Here is a 19,572-nt window from a genome sequence, read left to right on the forward strand (position 1 = left end):
CCGATTTTTGTATAATATGGAAGGATTTTATTGCATATACTGGGGATATGTCGAGTTCATTAAATCTATTCTGTCTGTATTTCATAGATTGTCAGGTGTCTTTCATTCCATCATCCACTCATTGATGGGATCTGTTTTTTTTAGGGATTGTACAAGAATTTTGTCCCACTTGCGTGAATGCGGCAGCATCCAATGAGAATGGACTCACTTTCTTGGTGAGTGCACACTTACGCTTATGTGCATTAGCGCTATTGTGCACTTGCGCTAATGTGCATTTGCGCGAATACGTATTATCTGAAGTGTGAATTTGCTCAACTCCACCCCCCCCACCAGTAAAGTCCATAGAATCTGTTCCACTGCAGAATTCGCTGGTAAGATTCATAGAAATCTGAACTCACTTGAATCCATTGTGGAATTCTCTGCCATCCCTAGTGCATACAAATCGGGGACATGCACAGCAATATTTGTCAATGCTTTTCCATAGATTGTGGCAAAGTGACCCAATATAATTTGTTATTATGGAGAACCATAAAGGAAACCTCCAAGCAGCCAATGGATTCCAGCGAGATATTTGTCAGTAAAGGGGGTGGGATGTTAAATGTACTACCCTCTGCCAAAAGCTAGATTTAAATGTATTTTTGTTGTTTATTTTTGTATTTGGAAACTTAATAAAATTTAAAAGGGGGGGGGGAGAGAGAGAGAGAGAGAGAGAGAGAGAGTATTGTATGAAGTTTTCTGTGTTTTGCAGATATTGTGTTGTGTCTCACCCACACACACACACACACGCACGCACATGTCGTCTCCTGTCAGTGGAAAGTTAAAATATGCTGATAGGTTTGGCATTTTGCCGCTGCCCCATTTTGCCTGTTCTAAAACTTTGTGAGGGAGTTTGCTACCGGTGGCAACATTTTTTAATTTGTGGGGTTTATTTTAAATTAAGAAAGAGAACTCGCTGAGACAGCTTACCATTGGGAGATGCTGCCTAGGATAAGCCCTTCCACAAACCTTTCAAAGAATTTCATCCCCCCCCAAAACTGATGGTAGTTGTTAGCCCCCCCTCACATCCCCCTCCTCGCAGTTTCAAACTGTACGTCCTCACGCGAGAATGTGCTGCTTAGCCTTAGAGACCTTGAGCTGGAACATATGGTTATCCACAGCTCGGGCCTGGCCCAGACAGAAGCATTGCTCTAGAGCAGGGATGTGGAACCTCTTTCAGCAGGAGGGCCAAATTCCATTTCAGAGAAGTTCTCTGGGGCCACATTCCAGTGGTGGGCAGGGCCAAGCGCAAAAGGAGCAGGGCCAAAATATTAAAAAAATGGCAGCATCTTTTAGCTTCAAGCTCTTCCTGCCACCAACTAAGTTTTCAGAGAGGCATCTCAACTTTTTAGAATGGGGGGGTGCCCAAAAGCCGGGAGGGGTGTGAGGTCATCTGGGGAAGTTTTGGCCACTCAGGTGGGCTAGATTTCGCCCTGGTGTCTGAGTTTCTGAACCCCTGGATAGAAACGATTGTACCCAGCTATTCCATTGCCTCCATCTCCCTCTCACCTGTACTCTGGCTTCACTGAGGCTCACCCTCCGGGCCAGTTCTTCCCGGACAAAGGCGTCGGGGTAATGCGTCCTCTCGAAGACCCTCTCCAGAGCCTGGAGCTGGCTGCTGTTGAATGTGGTGCGGTTTCTCCTTTGCTTCTTCTTCCGCTTGGCGGAGCTGCGGGTCGGACTCAAGCTCTCGCCTGTTGAGGGGAGACAGGGCAGGCACAACTTACTACTGCTGTGACGAAAATTTCTTCCCCATTTTTTTCGACCATTCTCATTCCATTTGATAGAAAACGAATGGCTTTCGAAAAGAAATTCGAAGGAGGAGAAATATCGGAGAAATTCTCATGGGCTGGGTTTGGGGTTCTTGGGCTTCCTTTACTTATGAGGTGGCCATGGGGCTTAATTTACTTATAGGGTGGCCATGGGGCTTAATTTACTTATAGGGTGGCCATGGAGTGTAAAGACATTCATTGTACAATGATCTCTGTGGCAGCCTGTAGCCTCCCCAGCTTCCCACACTTCCCCAGCTTCCCACAGTTAAAGACATCATGAGGAAGACGTCATGAGGTAATTCCTCCCATGGGGCTTTTTCATTTCAGGAACGGCAGGTTCCTGGGAGACTGCAGAGCCGTGGAAAGATGTGCAACAGAGAGAGAAAACACACATAGCCCCCTCGGCCACCTCGCAGTGAATAGGTAAGCTCAAAAATACCACCAAAAGAAATTCAGAATTCTGCCTCAGAAGAGCGGAAGCCTCAACACAGCTGTTGCCACTTGCAGAAGCAGTACAATAAACCAAAACTACTTGGGAGAAAAGAAATAACCCCTGCTACAGCCCCTGCCGATAGTGAGCCCTATCTGTGAGAAACTGCTGGAGAATGTCTCCTCCCCTAGGAGAAATTCGGTGAAACTGTCCCTCCAGTTTCACCCCCCCACAAATAGGCTGGAGAATTTTGAGAGGCCCTTTGCGCACAGCTCTACAGATTACTCCTTGGAGAAAACCACTTCACTTTCTTAAGAAGCACCTCCTGTTTACCGAGGGTGTTGAACTTCAGGTCTAGTATCCTACTGGTGTCCCCAGATGGCAACATCTCCTTTCCCCTAGATGACCAACAGTAGGTAATTTCCCAGCTTTTGCATGGTCCCCCCCCCCCCCAATTCTAAAAGGTTGCACCAGAGAAACATTAAAGCAGAGACGCGGAACCTCTTTCAGCCTGAGGGCTGAATTCCATTTTAGAGAAGCTCTTGGGGGCCACATTCCAGTGGTGGGTAGAGCCAAAGGCAAAAGGGGCGGGGCCAATAACACCAGCATATTTTATATCTTAAAGCTGTTCCTGGCAGTAACTAAGCCTTAGGAGAGGTATTTCAGCCTTTTAGAATCGCAGGAAAACAGCACAGAAACTGGAAAACCAACAAATTATTGGTGGTCTGGGGAAAGGGAATGGACCCCAGATGGGGGCATGGCCTTCTGGGGAAACCCAAGCGAGCTGGATTGAGACCCCTAAAACAGGCTGGATTTGGTTCAGCTGGGTTCAACACCTCTGTTGTAACTGGGGATGTCAGAGAAATCCACAACAGAATCAAATGAGTTCAGATTTCAATTACTCTGACCCATGGATTCCACAGTGGACCGGCTTTTCCTGAGTCACACAGGTTCCGGGGACTTGTGGAACATTTTTTAAATTATTATTTTCTGGAATTTTACACGAATTCAGTCATAGAAAAATACATAAAATAAAGAAAAACCCAACGGCTGAAAATGCACATCTCCCCCATAGGCCAAAACATGAAAATGCACATCTTGGGGGGACTTGCGCATTTTGTAGGGGATTTGTGCATTTTCATAAGTGTGGATTTGCACAAATGCAAATTGCATAAAGTGAGGAAATTGGAAAAAAATCTGTCATCTGCCAATGAGCTGGTGACAGAATAAGAGGCACCCGACAGTCTGCAAAATGCAGACAGAACAGATTTCCCAAAATCCATACACCCCTCGTGGTAATGGCTACTGACAACATGCAGTTCTGGAGTCAGCACAGCAGTCGGTCCCCTTTCAGAGTGGTGTGTTGCTGGAAACGTAGCCTAGGAAAGGAGCAATCCATGAGAGAAGGGTTCCCGGTGTGTGTTTTAGTTTAAATTCCCTGCTGAAATACTATACAGCAATTTTTCTGCTTACGTAAACATCTGGCTTCCATTTGTTCCCTAATGGCGGGGAAAAAAAGGTTATTTTGGAATGGTTTTGAAATTTGGAATAGTTCTATGACAGCCCTTTGATTTGTAGCAGAGTGTTACCCTAGATTCCTCTGCTGTATGTCAAAATTTAGCGGCTGTGATGTGGCAAAAGAAAAAAATCAACCTCAAACAAACACTTGCCTGCCTGGAGAACTGCTTCCCAGTGCAGCCCTCACGACGCTGGCAGGAAATGGTATCAGAACAAGGCACGGACTGCAAATGGGGTATGAATGCTGTGTTGCAACTCTTGCTTTGAAATAATCTTTGGCTTTTGTGATTTTCACACATGCATGTGCATGATGGAGTGGCCAGGTGTCCTACCTGACAGAGGACAGTCCTCTATTTGAAGGTGTCCTCAACTGGATGGGCTCTTCAATGCAAGGTTGGTTCAAAGTCAAAGACCCATCATGAGGCAGAGCCACAGGGGCTTTGGAGTTGCCCATGAACACCTAGCACCTGAACATTTGACGGAGCAGGCGCACAGGTCACCTGGTCAGCGTTCTCTGCTACGTCAAGTATTTTTCTTTAAATTTTAGTCATGATTTCTAAATTTGCATTGGCATACGTACATCCAGGTATGCAAATGTCCCTCAAATTGCCGTGCTCTTTTTGGCAACGCATAAGTGGCTGCCCGAAATTAGAATGGATTTGCTTGCAAGGGTCTTTCTATTTTCCTGGCCTTTTAGATTTTGGTTCAGCCCTGCTGAACGTGTGTGTTCTGCTTTTAAGATCTCACTGCTTTTTCTTTTGACTTCTGTCATGATAGCTCTGATTGGCAATATTCATCTTTCTGGGTGATGTGCGTCCTCCATTTTGGCGATGCCTACGTGGTCACCCTAAAGCGTGCTTGCTCACACGCCCACATCTCTGATTCCAGTGTTTGGATCATAAGAAGACCCCTCCTGGACCAGAGGCCTACCCACTGTCACATCCTGGTTACCAACCTGATGGTACCTCTAGGAAGCCTGCAAGCTGGACATGAGGACAACGATATTCTCTTGGTATTGTTCCCCGGTAGCTGGCATCTGGAAACAAAGTGCCTCTGATCTTGGAAGTAGGGTAATAATGGGATTTCCTGGGGGAGTGGCCACAGGGACTGTCATGACGAATGCCTGCACCTCAAAATTTACTGCTACACCACTGCTTCTCAGTCATGTGCACCCGTACCCTTAACAGCACTTTCCACTCCAATCTCCTTGCGCAGAATTCAAAGCTAACTCCGTTACCCATCATGCCACTTCCCAGCATTTTCCACAGGGTAAATTAGACTCGGTATGTTGGGCCCACAAGAGGAAAAGTGACTTACGTTGAATTTCCCACCCTGCTCACAGAAGAATGAAATGCTTTCCCGAGAATAAGACTGGCTCATTAGGGAGAGTAAAAAATAGAATAGCGCCATATTTCTCTCTGCCTCTCCTCCCCCTCGTCCCTGCCCCCCCTCCATGGTTTGTACAAAGAAGTTTGTGAATGTAGAGAGAAATTTCACTCAAAAGGCCCTCTCCTTAGTAGCCATCTTCCTGGACTCATTTGGCATGGGCAACTGGAGGAGGGTCTCTGAAGATGATCTGGGTCCAGGCAGGTATATATTTTCCAACACAGATTCTCAGGAAGGTAATCTTCTCTTCTGAATGCAGTAAGAATATGCAGTATTTAATGATGATCTTATACTGTCCTGTCTTGTCCATTGCTTAGAAATATCTTTGAATGTAAGTTATTAATAAATATCATGAAATAAATCAATAAATACATTCAAGAATGAGGAACAGGCCAGAGTTGACTTATGAATCGACGACTTTCAAGTGCTAGCAGCCTCACCCATTTTAACAGACCATTTTTTTCTCCTTCTTGGCTAGCTTTCCTTCCCCTCCTCCATTTTTCTCTCTTATTTGGTATAATTGAGGGAACTGAAATAGCCTGGAGTGCATTAGCTGTAAATTCTTCCGAAGAAAAATAAATGCAGCTCCCTTCTAACTTCTTTTCTCTCAGAGTCCAAAGACCCGTTCTGTTTTTGTTTGAATTAACAATTACGGTAAACGTGACCCCAGGGCTGCAGTCATCTCTAAGCAAATAAATAGGTTTTATTAATTAACACGAGTCCTTAGCCAATGGAATCCCCATTTGATCTCAGTGGCCTGAATTCGCAAAAACAAACAAGCATAGCTCAGGGCTCTTAATGTGGATTTGACAAATTCACACTCAGGTTTAGTCACAGAGAGGCTGCAGGGATGTCTTTTGCCCAGAAATTTGGGGAAAAAAACCCTGCGTCTTTCTATTCTCCCTTGATAGTTCTTGGTAAATAACTGTCTTCCTTTACAGACAGAGAACTCAACTACATATTCAGGAACAGCCCTTTCTGGTCGGTACCACTTCTGATAATAGGGAGGGATGTGCGAATCAGCAAAATTCAATCTCATCGAAGTTCTCTGAATTCCACTTTCTGTAGAAGTTTCTTCTGAATTCTGCTTGTACCAGATTGAGGGCTTTGGTGATTATTTCCACATGAAGATCCATGTGTTTTTTCATGTGCATTTTCCCCAATGTACACATCAATTGTGCACATATTTGAAATGTATGCATTGACAATGCCCTGCTCCTGGTGGAGATGAAAGCTGCTTGAACTGGTTTCTTGATCTGGATCAACCCAACTGCCTGAATATTTGGACTCTCCTTGGGGGCGTGGCTACGGCGACTGTCAGGATGAGTGCCTGTTGTACTTCAAAATTTACAGCTACACCACTGCCTGCAATGAGGGAACACTTGTCCCCACAGAGTCTGACCAAAGCTTTTGCTTGGCCATCTTTGCAGGGTGGGGTGGGATGATAAAGCTTTTCTGTTGCTGACTCAGCATTTCTGGCCATTTTGAGCGGTTTCTTTTAGGGGTGTCAGAGAAATCTGCAATGGAATCAAATGAGTTTGGATTTCTATTAATCTGATCCGCCAGTTCCACAGCAGACCAGCTTCTCCTGAGTCGCACACTCTTCACAGACTTGCAGTCTTTTAAAAAAATTATTTCTGCAATTTTATGCAAATTTAGTCAGAGAAACATTTGTAAAATTAAAAAAAAATACATGCCAATAATGGGCATTTCCCCCATAGGCTAAAGCATGAAAATGTGCATTTTGGGGGTGATCTGCACATTTGTGGAGGAAATTGCGCATTTTCACAAGTGTGAATTTGCACAAATTCGGGAAATTGAAAAAAAAACACCCTGATTTGATCAATGAGTGGATGATGGAATGAAAAGCATCTGACAATCCACAAAATGCAGATGGAACAGATTTTATAAAATCTGAACATCCCCATCCCTCTTTCCGTGAATGCTTTCATGTAATTCTTTCCCAATGTGCTGCAAATTACAGGAAGCACTTCAAAAAGTATGAGTGCTTCTGTCAGAGCGGGGAATCCCCATAGTCACGATGCAGATATCCTGGTGGTCATTTGAAATGATATTTCTACAGCAGCATCGGTGGAAGTCTTCATATAAACTCTTCTGCAGACATTGTTATTATTATCGTGATTATCATGATCATGATCATCTGGTTGGATTTAATTTTTGTGAGCCGCCCAGAGAGCTTCGGCTATTGGGCAGTATAGAAATGAAATAAATAAATAAATCTGGCTTACGTTTTTTTTTTCCCTCCAAGGAGCCCAAAGCGGTGTACATGATCCTCCTCCTTCCCATTTTATCCTCACAACACCCCTTTGAGGTAGGCTAGGTGGAGAATCAGCGACTGGCCCAAATGGTTTTCTCTCAAAGTGGTGATAAGAGCTGATTGGCAGCTTCAAGGCCCTGCTCCTCTCTTGGGGTTCTTTACTTTTTAATCAGACTTGGATTAGAAAGCCCTTCAAACTGTTCCCTGACAGCCCTTTCAATAGAAGACCTGTCCTCTGCAATGTAGGACACATGGCCACCCCAACCCCCATAGAAATAAAGCAGGCTCCAAGATGTAACTTTTACAGCCGGGGTGAAGAACCTCAGTTCTGGGGGCCAAATCTAAATTACCTGGGAACCCAGTCTGGCCCTCTGGGGATCCCCAAATGAATGCATCTGCTTCTCCAAGCCCCACCCCCTTTTCCCCAGCTGCTGGGTGGTGTCCCAGTTTTTGCACAGGTTTTTTCCCCCCATTCTAAAAGGTTGACATGCCTCTCCTAAGGCTTACTTGCTGGCAGCAAGAGCTTGAAGCTAAAATACGCTGGTATTTTTAACCACACCCCTTTTGCCTTAAGCCCTGCCCCCAAGAGTGTCTTTGAAATGTAACTCGGCCCTGGGACCGAAAGTGGTTCAACACTCCTGCCTTACAGCGATACTGAGAACATTTTATTGCGCACTTGTCAGTCCTTACTCACAGTTGTTTATGGGTTCTTTAGATGATGTCGTGATCCTCCCATTTCCCTTCTGTTTTTTAAGAGCACTTTCGGTGGGGGGTTTTTAGAGTGGGGAAAATGCAGTAGCATTTGTGAAAATGAAACAAAAGACATTTCCTCCCGTGTGTAATTGTGTTGTTCCACTACACCACCACACCACCTAGAGGTTATGTAGTGGAAAAGCAGGAAAGCAAAAGCTGGGATCTCAATTCTGCATTGAATCCAAAAGTAGATACAGTGGATTAACAGCCTTGTGTAGTAAAGAGAGGATGAATAAGATGGAACTAGGGTGGCTGGTTGCAAAAGAGGGCAGAGCAATTGCACCTTTAACAGTTGTGTAGAAGAGGGAATTTCAGCAGGTGTCGTGCAAGTGTCCTTCTTCTGCACAAGTACTGATGGCTCAGGACCCCTGTCCTCTTTTGCCTCTGGCTGCCCCGTATGAAAAAGGGATGGATGAGTGTCTTTCTCCCACATGTGACTTTTTTAAATTTCAAGTTCTTTCTCTCCTGAATGTGAGGAAATTTGCAAATTTGGGTCCATTCTTATTGGAATCGAAATGAAACGAAATCCTCACCCATCTGCACCTGCCAAATTCAATAGGTGCATCTATTCCCAGCAGAGAGAGGATCATGATGTTCCTGCCTGTTAAAGAGCACCGTACGTCCCTACCAGGCAGAAAAAAGAGGCGGTGGCCCTAACTAGTGGGTGGTTCTTCTGACCAGACGGAGGGTGCTCAACCTGTTCTGTGTGCTGTTGCACTCCCCCTGAAGGAGCAGCTTTGTAGCTTGGGGGTCCTCCTGGAGCCGTCTTTGTCACCTGAGGCTCAGGTGGCCTCAGTGGCACGGGGGGCCTTCTACCAGCTTCGGTTGGTGGCCCAGCTACGCCCCTATCTGGACAGAGATAACCTGGCTTCAGTTGTCTGTGCTCTGGTAACCTCCAAGTTAGACTACTGCAACGCGCTCTACGTGGGGCTGCCTTTGAACACAGTTCAGAAGCTGCAGCTCGCGAAAAATGCAGCGGCCAGATTGTAACAGGGACAAGATGGTCTGAACATTGTTTGTTATGTTCTTAGGATTCTGGCCCGCTTGCACTGGCTGCCTGTATGTTTCCGAGCCTGATGCAAGGTGCTGGTTTTAACCTATAAAGCCTTACATGGCTCGGGACCGCAGTACCTGATGGAGCGCCTCTCCCAGCATGAACCTACCTGTACACTACGCTCATCGTCTAAGGCCCTCCTCCAGGTGCTTCCTCCAAGGGAGGCTCGGAGGGTGGCAACAACAGAGAGGGCCTTCTTGGTGCTGGCCCCCAAGTATGGAATAATCTCTCCGATGAGGCCCGCCTGGCAGCAACAATGTTATCTTTTTGGCACCAGGTTTAGACAGCATGTGATGAGATTTTAATCAGGTCTTGGTTTTTTCTTATTGTTTGTTTAAAGTTATTTTAGATATATGCGTCTCTCTGCGTGTGCTGTCTGTTTATATGTTTGTATATAATGGTTTTTATGATTTATTTTTAAGGTTTTAATCTTTGTAAACTGCCCAGAGAGCTTCAGCTATTGGGAGGTATAGAAATGGGATCAATGAAATGAGATAATTCAGCACCACAGACATGGCTGAATACATAGGGATGCAGCAGACCCAGACTTTCAAAAGAGAAACATTCAAAGCCCTGTGCCTGGAAGGATGAATCAGTCTGTTTCATTTTCTCCCGCATTCACATTTCAAGTTCTTTTTTGTCCCAGCTCCAGAAAACATTAAGACTTTGGGTCAAGTCTGATCAAAACTGAACTGCCACAAAATTCTCACCCTCCCCTAATATGGAACATCTGATGACGTGAGAACACAGTGAAAGAACTGGGGAAGCAAATGGGATGACACGGGAGGGAGGGAGGGAGGGAGGGAGGGAGGGAGGGAGGAGTCTCTTCAGCACACAGACCGTCCCAAGTCAAAAACATCCCCTCCATTTCTGTTCGGCAGGCAACGGGATTTCACACTTCTCTTGGGCTTTTAATTTCTTCCACACCCAGTTACCGTCTCTCACAACAGCCATACCCATTTGAGCACCTGGGATTAATTTCAACCTGCTTTGGTTTGGCTAGAATAATTTATGCAGTCCGTTATGGATGTTTGGGTGAGATTTAAAATTAGAAAGAGAATAAAAAGCCGTTGGTGTGGGTGAGAGAGAGGGAGAGTGATATCTCTCCAGGATGGCCAACAGATGCACAAACAGTTTCTACTGGGTGGGAACGCTGGTGTGCCAAAAATCTCTACCATATCTTTTTCAGACCATTCTCATTCCGTCGGATAGAAAAGAAACGGCTTTAGAAAAGAAATACAGTGGTGAAGAAACGTTCAGAAAAAATTCTCATGGGTTGGGTTTCTTGTGCGTGCCTTACTTGGTGGCCAAGGAGTGTGTGCAAGGCTCCTGTTTTACATTGTACAATCATCTCTCCAGCAGCCTGGAGCCTCCTTGGCTTCCCACACTTCCCACACAATCAGATCCCAGGGGAAGATATTGTAATTCCTCTCATAGGGCCTTTTTTCAGATCAAGACGTGCGGGCAGCCTGGGAGGATGCAGAGCAATGGACAGAAGTGCAACAGAAAGAAAACACACACACAGCACCCTCGGCCGCCTCACAGTGATTAAGTAAGCTCAAGAACACCCTCAAAATAAATTATAAACCACCCTGAGAAAGAAGCAAAAAACCCAAAACTTCTTTCATGGGGGAAGAAAACTTTAAGGAAATTGGAGGGCAGATTTTGGCACAGCACTAGCCCCACCTCTTCCCTGGAGCTGGACACAACTGCGACCCCCTCACATCTGTATGGTGGTGGGTGCAGAATGGGGGCCAGGCTGCCAACACAGTTGATGCGGTCACCACTTGCAGTTGCAGTGCAACACACACACACCCCTTATGAAAAAAGAAAGAAGCTGTGCTACAGCCCCTGCCAAAGCGGAGCCCCACTGGTCAGAAACTGTTGGAGAATTTCTCTTCCCTCTGGAGAAATTCGATGAGATCCCCCTGCCCCCAATTTCACTGCCCACCAATAGAGGTGGGGAATTTCAAAAGACCGTTTTTGCACACAGCTCCAGGTGGGAAGAGGAGCAAAGGTGTGCCACATGTTTTTGTATGGCTTACCACGCAATCTTGTCCATTTTTACTCGGAAGTAAGTCCCTTTGCGTGCCCTCTGTGAGAAGGCATCTCTCTAGCCACTATAGGAAACAGGATCAGGGATGTGATTGTACAGCAGCGTTCTTTTTATTTATTTATTTATTTATTAATTATTATTATTATTATTATTATTATTATTATTAATATCCCGCCTTTTCCCCAATACTGGGCTCAAGGCAGCTTTACAACATTAAAAGCACGTACAGTTAAAACCTATAAATAGAAATATACAAAAGTTAAAAATATAATTAAACCATCAACAATATTAAAATTGTATAAAACATCAACATTTTAAAACACAGCAACAATATAAACCATAGGATCCACCCATCCTATTCCCACAGGTCCAGACTAGCTATCCCCACAGGCCTGCTGGAACAAATAAGTTTTTGCCTGCCTGCGGAAACTTGCCAAGGAGGGTGCCACTCTGGGAAGGGAGTTCCAGAGCCTTGGGGCAGCCACTGAGAAGGCCCTCTGCCACATTCCCACCCAGCGAGCTTGTGAGGGTGGCTGGGCCGCGAGAAGGGCGGTTTTATATTTTCTCATTTAATGTATTTATATTTATTTGTTACGTTTATATCCTGCCTTTCCTTTGAGGAGCCCAAGGTGGTGTCCATGGTCCTCCTATCCATTTTATCCTCATAACAACCCTGCAAAGTAGTTATGCGTTGTAAATAATGGGGGTTCTTTTGGCGATGGGTGTGGGGGGAAGAGAAATATTTCCTGAAAAACACACTTTAAGTGTGAGACTGTTCACCATTTTCCAGCCTTGTTCTCTGCCACTGCTTCTTCTACCTGCTATTGCTTTGGCACATCCCCCACCCCACCTTTCCTTTCCTAATTTCTGTGTATTTCATTTCTAGATGAGCCAAATGGATGGTCCCAGCCAAGCAGGGACAATCACAATGCCATGTAGCCAGTCTGGGCTACCATCTGACACTGCTGAAGGTAAACGAAGTCAATTCAGAGTGAAGGAAATGTTTCCCGAAGGAGTGAACGCTTTCAAACACTTCTGCAAGATCACTGAAAGGAGAGCGGTGCCTCCAATCCCCACCCCCACCCTGTGGAGTAACAGTAGTTTAGTGGCCAGTTTTGGCTACACTCTAACATTTCTGAAGGTAAACGAAGTCAATTCAGAGTGAGAGAAATGATTCCTGAAGGAATGAACACTTTCAAACACTTTTGCAAGATCACTGAAAGGACAGAGGTGCCTGTAATCCCTCCCCCAGTGGAGTAACAGTAGTTTAGCGTGTGTCTGCATGCATGTGTGTGTAGTAGTAGTTTGGTGCCTTCACTCAGACCTGCTCCATTTCCCACTGCCGCCAGTATCTTCCTCCTCTTTTTCACTCTTCCTGCCGACTGCCTCCCCCCTGTGCCAGGCCTCAAGGAGTCCTTCTTTAAAGTGAGGCATTCTGGGTGAGGTGTCCTCCATCTGTGCCACCCAGAGAGCTTGCTTGCCTACCCAATCTCGCACTCTGAGGACCCTCCCAGAGAGAGAGATAAATCAAGCAGGCTTGGCAGCACAGGCGATCTTCACAGCCACCTCACCCGGAATGCCTTGCTTTCAGGAAGGACCCCACAAGGCACGGCATTTGGGTCTGGCCGGCTCCCCAGAGAGCCCGCCCGCCCACCCGATCGATCTCTCACTCTGGGGGAGTCCTGACAGCAAGTGACTGGGCAGGCATGCAGTCCCCCTGGGTGGCACAGATGGATTAGTGGCCGGCATGGGGGAGGAACCGTTGTTCTGGTGCCCCCAGAATTTGGCAACCAAGGCGGCTGCCTGTTCATGCCCCCTGCCCCAGAAATGGCCCTGGTTGTTTGACTGGAGTGTATGTGGCTTTGCGTGTGCATGATTTCATGGCAGCAGCCAGGAATTCAAGTCTAGAAATGGGACAAGTTCCATTTATGGGACGTTCCTCCTGTCATTCTTTAAAGAACATCCTTCAGATTGGGGAAACTGGGATTAGCAGAGGCGTCCAAAACTGCACTGATGCTTGCAGAATGCCAGCTAAGGGTGCAACCCTATGCAAGTTTAGGCAGAAAAAAGTCCTATAATTCCCTGCATTCCCCAGCCAGCCATGCTGGCTGGGGAATGCTGGGAGTCGTAGGGCTTTTTTTCTGTTGAACCACGCATAACATTGCACCGTAAATGTACATAGTATAAGTGGCTGAAATGCTATTTTCCCCAAATAATCCATCCGATATGGTATGATATGGTAGGGAGCTCAGTGCTTTTGCCATAGACTTGTTATAAGTTCTTTTTTCTTCCTTTCTTTCTTTGCTTTCCTTTCTCCCCCCGCCCCCCGTTCCTTTGAAATTTCTCATCTACTTTTTTCCTCCAAAGGGGTTACAAAAATGTAAGGGAGAGAGAGAGAGAGAGAGAGAGAGGGAGGCCAAAGTGCTAAACCTCGCGAGGGCAACAAAGGACCATGAGCAAAGCAAACACGAGGTGACCCCGCTTCCTGTGAAGTGCTCCATCTGAAAACATTTACCGGCGTCTCAATTTTCTTTCAGATCCATTCAGACTGTCAGAAGGCAACAGGGACGGAAGCCAAAAGTCCTTTGCACGCAGCCCACACAGGAAATGGGCGGCAGGAAGACAAGAGACACGAGGGACGTACCTGGAACGGGCAGCCTTGGCGTTCGAAAGATTGACGTCGAACAGCGTCTCGGAGGTTGAGTTTATACCACAATTTGTTTAGTTCCTCCTCCCCCATTTCCTTGGCTAGCGGCACTAAGGTCTGGCACCAGCTGGACTCTATAGACCACAGAGACATCAGTCTAGGGTGGCAAAATTCAAAGGGCAACCCACCCACCCCTCCTCAAAAGCAGCACACAAATCCAGGCTGTTGCTATTGTGTTCTGGGAACAAAAGAAAAGATCGGATACATACTTCCGTGCTTGACTCGGAATTATTTATTTCTGTATGTTTTTGTTTTTTAAAATCCCTGTCTGGCAAATCGGGGGCAAAAACAGACTGGTGCAATTAAAAAAGCGACAAGAAAATTTAGCTCATCTTTCAGCTTAGCTCAGTTTGGACTCCCGGAACAGATATGGCCTGCTGCCTGAGAGCATTTATGTAGGGTGGCCATGCGTCAGAGGGCTGTCTGCAGTTTAAAGGCCTGTCCTGTCCAGTTTTGGTTTAAAAGATAATTATAGAGTTGGATAGTGAGACGTTTTTCTTCCTCTCTCATAACACTAGAACCCAAAGTGGTTGTCCCATGAAGCTGATGGGTGGGAGATTCCGGACCAATCAAAGGAAGGACTTCTTCACACAGCGCAAAGTTAAACTATGGAACTCACTTCCACAAGACGCAGTGATGGCCACCAACTTGGATGGCTCTAAAAAGGGGTTAGACAAATTCATGGAGGAGGAGGCTATCAGTGGCTACTAGTCCTGATGGCTATACACCATCTCCAGTATCAGAGGCTGTATGCCTGTGTACACCAGTTGCTGGGGAATGTGGGTGGGAGGGTGCTGTTGCACTCATGTTCTGCTTGTGGATTTCCTGTGGGCAGCTGATTGGCCACTGTATGAACAGAATGCTGGACTAGATGGACCCTTCGTCTGAGCCGACATGGCTCTTCTTACGTTCGTATGGAGTTGGAAGGGAATTCAGAGATCATTTAGTCCAACCCCAACCTCAACGCATCCTGCAGGAGGCAGCTACAAGATGCCTGACAGACTGCCCATCCAGCATCTGCTTAAATACCTCCAGCAAAGGAGAACCCATCACCTCCTGAGTTAATCTGCTCCACTGTTGAACAGCTCTCACGGTTAGAAAGTTTTCCTAATGCTTAGACAAAACCCGCTTCCCTGCAATTTCCATCCTTTGGCTTTTAATCTTGCTTTGAACAGTCAAGCACACAGGTCACCTGATCACCCTATTTCAACTATAATAGTTATTTCTAAATTTGCATATATGCTTATACCTTAGCATCTGGAAATTTTATGCACATTTGTGTCCTTTTTGCAGCTCTTTTTTGGCAATGCATTTCCTCTTAGGAAGGGAACAATCTTTGAGGACCAAGCTGGTGAAGACTTGAAACAGTCTCCACATTGTTTGCAATTCCTGAGGTATGCCAACATATTAGAAGTGTACAGATTTTGTTAAATTTGTTCCGTCTGTGTTTCGTGAACTGTCAGGCATCTTTTGTTCCAGTGTCTGCTGACTGACGGAATCAGATTTTGGGCGGGGATGTATAAGAATTTTATTCCACTTGCACTAATGTGCATTAGCAATAATGCGCATTAGCAGTAATGTGCATTAGCAGTAATGTGCATTAGCGCATGTGAACCCCCCGAAAAGTTAAAAAATGGCTCATAAGGCCACAGAATCTGTGTGACTAAGAAAAAGCCAGTCTGCTGTGGCATCTGCAAGTTGGATTCACCGAAATCCAAACTCATTTGAAGCCGTTGCAGTTTTCTACAACATCCCTACAGCATATATATAGTGAACAATGCGTCTTCATCTCACAAATGCAAGAACAGTTGAATCAAACCACAAGTTCCACCTTGAAGTTGCCTGTCAAGAGTTAGCACACAGGTCACCTGACACTCCTCCCCTGTATGGTGAGATGAATTATATTTCTATTTAAACTATAATTATTTCTAAATTTGTATCGATGCATATAAATTGGCATATGCAGTTTTTGTGCAACCATGTGTCCTCTGTTTTTGCAATGGGTTACTGGTCACCCTACACTTCAAAGGGAGGACTGTCGTATATAAATTGAGCAACATGGCCACCCTGCCCGCTTTGTGTGGAAGGGAGGTAGCCAGGCCTTCATAAAGTGCAAAACACAGGGATCCCCCAAGCCCTTTGGATTTGGTGGGAACATCTGGAATTTTGACAGTGTGTCATGGGTGCTCTCTCAAAATGGCTGCCATGGGAGATGCTGTCCCATTTCTAAAATGGCTGCTGTGGTGTGCATCGCCAGTCACAAAACACCCATTTCCCAGAAGGCAAATGATTGAGACTAAAAGGGGAAAAGTCACTTGTCCAAGAACCTGAGGACAGGGCAGAGATGGGTCCAAGCTCCAAAATGCAAAACCACTCTACCCAAACAAAGAACCCAAACAAAGATGGAGCCGGAGGGCAGCCCTTTGCTTTGCAGCAGGCCAGCCTCCCAGTTTAAAAAAAAACACCAGAAGAAATAAAATAAAAATCAGGAGAAGGCAGGATGCCTGCTGGGCACCAAGAAAGGTGTCTGGGCACATTGGAGCCCACGGGCACCGCATTGGAAACCCCTATGTTATAGGGATGGGGTTAAATGTTCACCCCAGGGGATCAAAGATCCCCTTTCCATGGCACACAACAAATCAGCCTTCACTTATTGCATTTTTATGTGAGCAGCTTCTACTCTGAGGGCATACTTGAGAAATTTATATTCCACTGACACGCTGGCTCAAAGCTTTCGCAAGGTATTAACATTCCACAATAGCTACTTTTGGTTCACATCTGTTACCCAGGCTACAAGATTCATAGAGCAATAGTTTCACTGCTCTCTCTCTCTCTCTCTCTCTCTCTCTCTCTCCCCCTGTCCCCCACCCCCGGTTTATTTTATATCCAGGCTCTAAATATTTTATTTTTGGTACATGTATGCTATGTTCCATTTCTTTTGTCAAAAAACTGCTAGGTGAAAAGTGCAAAATTCTTCACAAATAAAAAAAGGTTCTTGAGTTGGATCCAGGTTCTGCCTTCTGTGAGAGGAAGAAAACTTTTGCATGATTTGGGGGGATCGACTACCCCCCCCACACACACACACCCCACAGCTCACCCCATTCCGCAGGGTCTCTTAACACTCTGTGAAGCATTTTCGGTGAGCTGGAGAAACTGCTGTGGCAAGGAGTGGGGTGAACTCTGGTGTGTGTGGGGTAGGGGATCCCCCTAAATCATGCAAAAGGTTTCTTCCTCTTGCAGAAAGCAGAACCTGGATCCAACCCAAGAACTTCTTTTGTTTGTAAAGAATTTTTACACTTTTCACAGAGCGGAGAAAGCCACTTCCACCAATGCAGCTGATCCAGCATGAATCTGGATCCAACCCATCTTGTTAACACTGCTGCTGTTTCACAATTTATGCAGTCAGAAGAAAGTGCCACTCAATCCAACGGAGCTTACTCCCACGTAACTATGCACAGGATAGAGTAACCACTCACGTGTCGCCAAAAAATGTGGAAATTCCTCCCCAAAGAGAGGACGCTGATTTGCGTAGCATTTGTTAGATGCCGATGGACATGACTGATGCAAATTTAAAAATGATTTGCTCTCTTCCCCACCCACCCTCCTTGTGGTGCTTTAGTTTTAAACCAGACTTGGGCTGGACATCAAACACAGGGATGTGCAAATCGGCAAAACGCAAGCTTGCTGAAGTTGCCCAGTTTCCATCTCGAAGCGCGTTCTGACCCAAGTCCATGTCAGATTGTGAACTTCGTTTTGTTCTTTTCGCATGAAAATCTGTGCGCATTTCCCCAAAGGTGCGCATCAATTGTGCGCATCTTTGAAATGTATGCCTTCTTCTCCCGTTGATTAAAGTGTGTCTGCGCGCATGTTTCAAAAGTACACATTTTTATGTGCGTTTCCCAAATGCATGCATGCTGTTGAATGCATTTGGGGGCAAGCTTGGAAAGGTATGGACTTCAGCCACAGCTTGTGTCCTAGTCTGTATTCGATCTAGAAGATGTAACTGGGTAAATCCTAATCAAAAATGAACTGAAGCAAACTTCTCATACATCTTTCATCAAACAGGGATGGACTAGAATTTAGTTTCTGTTCACAAATCACTAGAACTTACCCCATCCACAACCCTGAATGGGAACATGAATGTATGATAAAGCTCAGCCATTCCTGAACTCGCCATTGTGTCCTACTTTTTTTAAGAGATTCGCACTTGAAAATGTGCATTAAAGAATACACATTTTCATGCTTTAGTTAATGAGGGGAGATGCGCGCTTTTCTTATTCAAGCTAAAAGAAAAACAGGTCTCAAACGAGAATGGGAGTGAGGCGAACTGAGCTCCAAAATGGAGTTTGGAGAATCTCAGATTGGTCAAGTGTCCCTACCATCAAATGAAAGACACCTTTGACCAGAGGACTGCCCCCTATAAAGTGGGACACCCAGCCACTCTGGCCTAGGCTTGCAGTCATCCCCCAATTTTATTCGTGGCTTGTTTGTTTGGGATGTCTGTTTTTTATGATGGTTTAAACAGAGGGTTAGCTCCTTTGAGTATAATTAGTAGAAATGCTTCTCCGCCATGACAAGATGTATTGCATTTCTATTGAAATTATAGTAATTATAATTTAACACACATTGTACTTCAAAATTTACCGCTGCGACACTGCATCTGGCCACTCCACTTCTCACCCAACAGGGCAGGGGAGGGGAAACAGATGGGTTAAGTCTTAATTAAAATCCAATAAAACGGATTTTAATGGAAAGCCTGTACATCTTCGCCCCTCCCTCAAATTAAAAGCTCAGATATTGAATTTCCTCAATAATTGCTTGTAGCTGTGGATGCTCAGAACTGCTTTGTTCAAGACACACTTGCCTGCAGGGCGTCAGAAAGAAATACGGGGCTGGCTCACACAGGGTGTTCAGTATCATTTGGTTTCAGCTGCCACTGTGCACAAATGGCTTCTCGAAATTCTACGACCTATTTGTGGGCAGAGAAACTCAGGAGACGATTTCACCGGATTTCTCCAGGGGGAGGAGAAATTTGCTAACAGTTTCTCACCGGTAGGGCTCACCTTTGGAAGGGGCTGTAGGACAGCCTTTTTTCTTTTCTCCTAAGGGTTTTGGGGTGTGTGGGAGGTGCTGCTACGGCAAATGGCAACAGCCTCAACTCTGTTGGCAACACAGCTGCCATTTTGCATCCACCACAATGTGGGCGTCAGCGGGGCAGTGTTGTGTCTGGCTCCTGAAGAGGTGAAACTAGTGCTGTAGCAAAATCTGTCCTCCAATTCTCTGAAAGTTTTCTCCCCCCAGGAAAGAGGCTTCTGTTTTTCTGTCTCATTTTCAGGGTGTTTTATCATTTATTTTTGTGGTGTTCTTGAGCTTACCTAATCACTGTGAGGCAGCAGGTTGCTGTGTGTGGAGTTTCTTTCTATTACACCTCTCTCCATTGCTCTGCAGCCTCCCAGGCAGCCTGCACTTCCTGAGCCAAAAAAGCCCTATGGGTAGAATAACTTCATGATGTCTTCCCCTGGGCTTTAATTGAAGTGTGGGAAGCTGAGGATGCTACAGGTTGCCGGAGAAATGATCATAAA

General features: G+C 45.7%; 2 protein-coding genes across 2 annotated transcripts in view; one reads left to right on the forward strand and one right to left on the reverse strand.

Moving 5' to 3' along the window:
- Positions 1–19,572, reverse strand: part of PRRX2 (paired related homeobox 2) — a 78,892-nt gene that overhangs the window by 2,743 nt on the left and 56,577 nt on the right. Inside the window, exon 2 of the mRNA XM_084821354.1 lies at positions 1,546–1,730. Within this exon, the coding sequence (XP_084677480.1) occupies positions 1,546–1,730 (185 nt within the window). The remainder of the gene's footprint in view (positions 1–1,545; positions 1,731–19,572) is intronic.
- On the forward strand, positions 2,142–15,965 carry LOC146335546 (uncharacterized). The gene is made up of 5 exons (XM_084821355.1): positions 2,142–2,231; positions 4,645–4,768; positions 12,170–12,254; positions 13,821–13,981; positions 14,509–15,965. The coding sequence occupies exons 2-5, from the start codon at positions 4,715–4,717 to the stop codon at positions 14,593–14,595; spliced, it is 387 nt and encodes a 128-aa protein (XP_084677481.1). The 5' UTR covers positions 2,142–2,231; positions 4,645–4,714; the 3' UTR covers positions 14,596–15,965.

The sequence above is a fragment of the Heloderma suspectum genome, chromosome 14 (assembly GCF_057233095.1).
Source record: "Heloderma suspectum isolate Gila_16-S chromosome 14, 16-S_ref, whole genome shotgun sequence".
Classification (NCBI taxonomy): domain Eukaryota; kingdom Metazoa; phylum Chordata; class Lepidosauria; order Squamata; family Helodermatidae; genus Heloderma; species Heloderma suspectum.

What these genes read in the sequence shown, in the direction of transcription:
- LOC146335546 (XM_084821355.1), top strand. Translation starts at nt 4,715, where the DNA reads ATGGTACCTCTAGGAAGCCTGCAAGCTGGACATGAGGACAACGATATT. An exon ending in AGGACAACGATATTCTCTTG is followed by an intron (nt 4,769 to 12,169) that starts GTATTGTTCCCC and finishes TTTCATTTCTAG; the next exon opens with ATGAGCCAAATGGATGGTCC. An exon ending in ACCATCTGACACTGCTGAAG is followed by an intron (nt 12,255 to 13,820) that starts GTAAACGAAGTC and finishes ATTTTCTTTCAG; the next exon opens with ATCCATTCAGACTGTCAGAA.